We start from the raw sequence: 5,697 nt of genomic DNA, 5'->3' as shown, positions 1-5,697 counted from the left end.
ATTTTTCAGGGCCGGTTGCTACGTCCATCTTTTATACAGTCTATGGGAAACACCTGGGTTGGTAGCGTTTGCATTGCGATACTGTAAGGCATTCTACCGAAATGTGTTCACCGAACAACACATCCTTGGCTTGACTGCATTCAGGTATTTGTAAGAAAGAACAGCAGCAGGTCAAAGTGACTAGTTTCAAATTAATTAAACCTTCATTTATCTTGACCCTTCTGAGAATTTCACGACTTTGTTTCAGAGCCTTTCAGTTCACTTCAAGCATATCTGTGTCACCCTTGGTTGTGCCATGTGTTTACTCTCGACCTTGAATTTATTGACTTGTCCGATTTCAGTGTTCCTGCTTTGACTGTAAAATGGCTCTTGATAAGACTGACTGTAAGACACTAAAACACACATTTCCTGTAGACTCATATTAGAGTAAAGAAAGTAGTCAGTGCTGCGAGATAAAAAACAAAAAACAAAACATTTTTACTAGTCACTGCTAGTCTGTTTTTACTGATTTATTGTTCTACACCACTAACCTAATATATGGTACCTAGTTTACATGAAGACCATGTTGTGGAGGCGTCTGTGCAAAGCATTATAATGCTGCCAGTAAAGGGTTGTCCCAAAAGAACAAAACAGCAAAAGCACTGGTCTGCTGTTGTATTAACAATCATCTGTAATAAGAACAGTTTAATTCTAAATTTCATTTGTAACCATATTCTTCTTTATACTTGGAATTAAAATGTACACATTCCTATCATTATAGTGAGTTCTGAAATAAGTGGTCAATGCACCAATGAGTCAACTGGCACAATAATTTATTTGATTTCAGATTTCATATTGTCAAGTCAATTTTCTTTTAAATACACCAAAAGCACAAGTTTGCCAAAAAGAGCTCTGTCCTTAAACCCTCGACTTGGATGAAGAAAAAATCCCCAAAAACCCTTTAAGAGATTTTAAAAAATCCTACAGAGAAGGGATTTCCTGAAATCTTGGTGGACTCCAGTCATACCTTCAGCCTATTGATTGGTCATTTAAAAAAAAAAAAACACACAAAAAAACTGTGTTATCTGTAGATAAACTAAAAAAGCCATAGTTCTCCGAAAGCACTCTGCCTGCCAAACCTATTAGCCTAAATGAATTATATGTAAACATGAAAAGCTAGTAATTCAGATAATCAGATAAAACAGCATTACCTTTTAAAAAGTATTAAAACGAGCTCCACACACAAAATTGTCACACTGGACCAAGTTGGATATTAGACCAAAAAATGTCAGTACCAACTTACAGGGCCAGTTTAAAGCTGTAAAAACATGTGATTGTTCATAGATAGTCTATTCTTCCCACTGTCTAAAATACATATTAAAAATAAAATTTGTGGATTCGTTCTGGAAGGCTGTTGATGAAGCACTTTGAAATGACATGTAATAGATGTTGTGTACACAGAGAGATTGCACAATATAAACATATGAAGAACATAATCTGGGACCTCATGGTGTCACCAAACAATGCATCATAGATATTATAATTTACACCTTTAATAATAATCTGATAATCACCTTGTCTATGAAGCATTAGACAACCCTGAAAAATAGGAAAAAGCAGTAGATTATTATAGTTAGTAACTGAAATAATTTAATATTCTGCATTTAGCAACATAATATTTTGGTATTCAATTAATCAACTAATCATTGTAGCTGTGTTGTCATTTATACAAGTTCAAGTGCCAAACATTTGCAATCTATATCTTCACGAATGTGAAATGAAATCATACATTTTGTTTTTATTATTGGTCTTTATTAAATTTGTTCCTGACTGGTAGGTATTTGTCATCACTGTTTGTTATAGTCTATTTTTCTCAGAAGACTATGACATGTGACACTAGGAAGAGCACAGGTGTGAATAATGAAGTTATTGTTTACATGCCTAATTGTATGTTTGTGATACAGTGGTGTAATCTTTTGAAATTTGTTGTGTATCTCCCAGCAGATTCATTAGAATGTGACCTTTTGAATTATTGGCTCATCTTTGTTGTTTACATCATTAGATTCTAAATATAAAGCAAATTACTAAGCAGAATAACCCACTAAATGTTAAATGGTTTGATGTGAGCTGTCAAATAGGAAACAGTTGAAGTAAATACATTTAAACAATTCTGAGAAGAAGCCTGGAGTTGAGTGCATTATGGAGAGAAATATCTAACTCTGAAATCTGTTTCAGTACAGTATACATTGGCTCTGTGTAGTTCTGAAAGTTAAAAACAGTGTAGACCTTTAACATGTCGTGGCTTTTAATGTGCACATGCGTTTTCTTGCAGAGAAGCATGACTTGTCTTTCCTGGAAACGTCAGCATTAGACTCATCCAATGTGGAGCTGGCTTTCCAGATGATCCTCACAGGTAACTTTCACATTTGTGTTTGTTTCTTTCAAAGTCTTAGCAACACATAAAATGAAAGTGAGTTTGATCAATAGGAAAGTGATGTCTAAAGCTTCGAGGCCATTTAACAGTGATTCTTTATACCAGTACGTGTATTGATTTGTCTAAATGTGTTGTCATTTTCATCCAGACTTTCATGGTTTTCATAACACCTTTCCTCTGCCACTAGATGGCGGCAAAGTCCATCTAATCAGCTCTCAGCATTGGTACCTGATGTGTAGTTTGTTGTAGAACACCAGCTGAATCTTTTTTACGGTCAAAAACACGAGTTATCGTCACCCTGAAAGACCAGGCAGTTAGTCAGTCCTGGGAGCTGCTATGAAGATCACAGAAAACTATGAACAACTTTTTGCCAACTGCACCTGCTTGTTGGTGAAAGATACGATGACACTGGTTTACAAATATGTTTTCCTAAGTTAATATCTACGAGCAGTGTCCCCAGGAGGCATGAGGCCACACTAACAAGTGCGTTTTATGGTGGAGATTGGATAACATGGAGAAAAAAAGCAATTGTTGTGGCTCAACCCCTGAAGTGCCTAAAGGGACAATCGAACAGTGAGCGGTGCTTCCACTTGACTTGCCCTAAGGGCTATCAGTCTCCAAGTGTGTGCCACTTGCAGTTTGTATTCTGCCTCTGCATCACATTGAATTCCCAGACGCATCTGCTTGAGCCGTTTGAGCCACTCTGCCCATGCCACAGATCTATCAGTAATTTGGAATTCCTAAAACTTTCAAACCAGCTAGACCCATTGAGTTCACGTTGCTAATTTACTAATTAGGAGAAGGAAGGAGAAGAGCTAGCAGTGCTTTAGCAGCCAGTCAGAACTGAACTTTAGACGCAGCGGAGCAGAGCAGCCATCGCTTGTGCAGCAGAAGACAGATCGTAGGTCAGATGGGGTCATCCTGGTGGGTTATCGTCTATATATGCACAGCAGCTGGGACTGAGTCGGGTTTGTAATGAGTCATAGTTTGACCACCTGACGTGTCGCGTCCCAGTCAGAGCCAGTAGTCTTGTTTTGCTTTAAAGGTTCTTGCTTCATAGGCAGTTTTTATTTCAGGACTGTTTTGTTCCACATCTGGCTGTAGTTTAGAGTTAAAGCGGTATGCAACAGTAAGTCGGAGAGGTGTTTGCACAAGTCCTCCTCTCCTGCTCCAGTGGCATCTGAGCTAAGGTTTAGGTGAGTGGCCTTTAGAAATATTTAGAAAAAGGAAATGGATGAAGTTAAAAAGCAACAAGTTCACCTGGGGGTCTGAACTGCTGCAGGATTATAGTCAAAATAATAATCACAACTATTTTAATCAACATTAAGGAATGATTATTCTTTGAGTTTAAGGACAACATTTTTTTACTGCACTGTCACATTTATATTGTGCTACATTCCTGCTAACTTACAAATCTTTGCATTAAAACAAAACCTAAAATAATCTTCACCTGAATTTAGAGCATCTTCTAGAGGCAAAATATAAATAAAATTGCAACTAAAATGCCTCACTTGTTGAATATTTGCTTTGTTGGACACAACAATTTACTGTTGTTTCCTAAATGCCTCACATGCAGGCTACGCTAGCTACCCAGGTGGCAGCTCAGGTGTGAGACCAAAAATGACTTCAAAAGGAGTGAAAGACGGTGTTTTTAAATGAGAGATTTTCCCAAGTTAAAACCAATCCAGTTTATGCACGTGTTGTTTTCTATGAGCACACCATTTTAAATGTCAAATAATTGAGCCTCCCCAACTAGATTACAACATGCAGGGTCACAGAGGCCAAAAAGCCTGGTGATGTATGATTTTAATTTAGTCATTGTGATGTTAATGTAAAATGCATTGCATGTTGTAGCTTTGGGAATGCCTAAACTGAGCCTTGATTCCTCCACATGACACAACGATGGCAGTTTAGGATGGAAAGAATCCTCCACTGCTGCCAGGAGTCTGGATAGAACAGTTGTTGTTCAGTTTTGCCATTCTGTTTGTCCTTATCACAATATGTCCCACTGTTGGTTGGATTTATAGGCATCTACACATAACTTTATACTCTTTCACCCTCCTCTCCATCACAGCCATCTACAACATCGTGTCACAGAGGCAGATGTCAGGACGGAGCGACTCTGACTTTTCACCAGCCTCCAATGTCGTGCCCATCACGGTTGAACCAACTCAAAGCTCCTCCAACAAGGGTGTCTGCTGCCAGAGCAACTGAGACTTTACCACGGGGCCGCCTCCTTCACCGCCAGGCAAATGGAGAGGGCCAGATAGACAAAGACAGACAGATGGACAGGGAAAATGGAGAGACAGGTGGACAGGCCAGAATTGATTCACAGTCCTAATGAAAATTAAATACATTATAAGGTCCCTTTTGTATCTCATCACAATTTCTGTCTTTGCAAACTGTCCTGCCTTTGAAAGCTCTATTTTACAAGGTAGTAAATGCTTCCTTTCAGTTTCCCACTCTTGGGATATTGGGCAGTAAAAATCCACTTTCAAAAGACTGAACTGGAACCCCTCTGTAACCACTGTCCTTCCCACTTTCCCTAAATGTAGAGTATTTAGAAAAATAATGTCCCTTACAATATTTATTGAACACTAGATTAATGCCTTGTTTGGCCAAAGGGTGAGATTTTCCACTGATTTCTTCACAGCAAAGGGAGCGCTCTTGTTTTCTGATGCTTTTGTCTACAATCGTTTCTCTCTCTGAAGAAGCTTGTAAGGGTAACTGTCCCTCGCTAATGGAGGGGCAAGGGCCTCAGGTCATTTTTCCTAAATGCACATGCTTGAATTTGGTCGAAGTCGGTTGGTTCAAGTTGTGTTCCAGCAGGCCTCTCAGAGCAATAACATCCCTCCCTCACTGTGACATGCAATTTCTTTTTGATTGCTTTTGATCTTTGTTTGGAAGGCTTTCCTGCTCTGTGCACACTTTGTACTCCACAGATGAGTCATGCTCCTACAAGCTTTGCACAGCGTTAACTCTAAATGAGATGGGATAGCTGCATTGCTGGTGGATGGGTTAACTGCTGACGCCCGCCCCAGCCCTGCCCTGAACATTCGGGTGCAGTGGCAGGCAGTTGGTTTGAATGCATGGACAGCCCTGTGCTGCTGCTGCCGCTGCCGCTGCCACCTGCTAGCTGGGATGGATGGATGGATAATGTTTCAGGGGATGAGGTAGTGAGGGCACTCAGCCCTGCCCTGCTCCTGTGGTCTCTGATCTACCCGAGATGGCTTGTTTTACTGTAAATGAAATCCTCCACTGCCTGCTCACCTACTCCTTTCTGT

At 39.7% G+C, this 5,697-nt stretch overlaps 1 protein-coding gene across 1 annotated transcript in view; it reads left to right on the top strand.

Annotated features, from left to right (window-relative positions):
• Positions 1-4,917, top strand: part of rab11al (RAB11a, member RAS oncogene family, like) — a 14,069-nt gene extending 9,152 nt beyond the window's left edge. Inside the window, exons 4-5 of the mRNA XM_008288684.1 lie at positions 2,312-2,392; positions 4,488-4,917. Of these exons, the coding sequence (XP_008286906.1) occupies positions 2,312-2,392; positions 4,488-4,627 (221 nt within the window). The 3' untranslated portion in view covers positions 4,628-4,917. The remainder of the gene's footprint in view (positions 1-2,311; positions 2,393-4,487) is intronic.
• The last annotated feature ends 780 nt before the right edge of the window (positions 4,918-5,697 follow it).

Source organism: Stegastes partitus, unplaced genomic scaffold (assembly GCF_000690725.1).
Source record: "Stegastes partitus isolate 25-593 unplaced genomic scaffold, Stegastes_partitus-1.0.2 Scaffold570, whole genome shotgun sequence".
In the NCBI taxonomy this organism is placed as follows: Eukaryota; Metazoa; Chordata; class Actinopteri; family Pomacentridae; genus Stegastes; species Stegastes partitus.
This window is presented reverse-complemented; position numbering and strand designations above follow the sequence as displayed.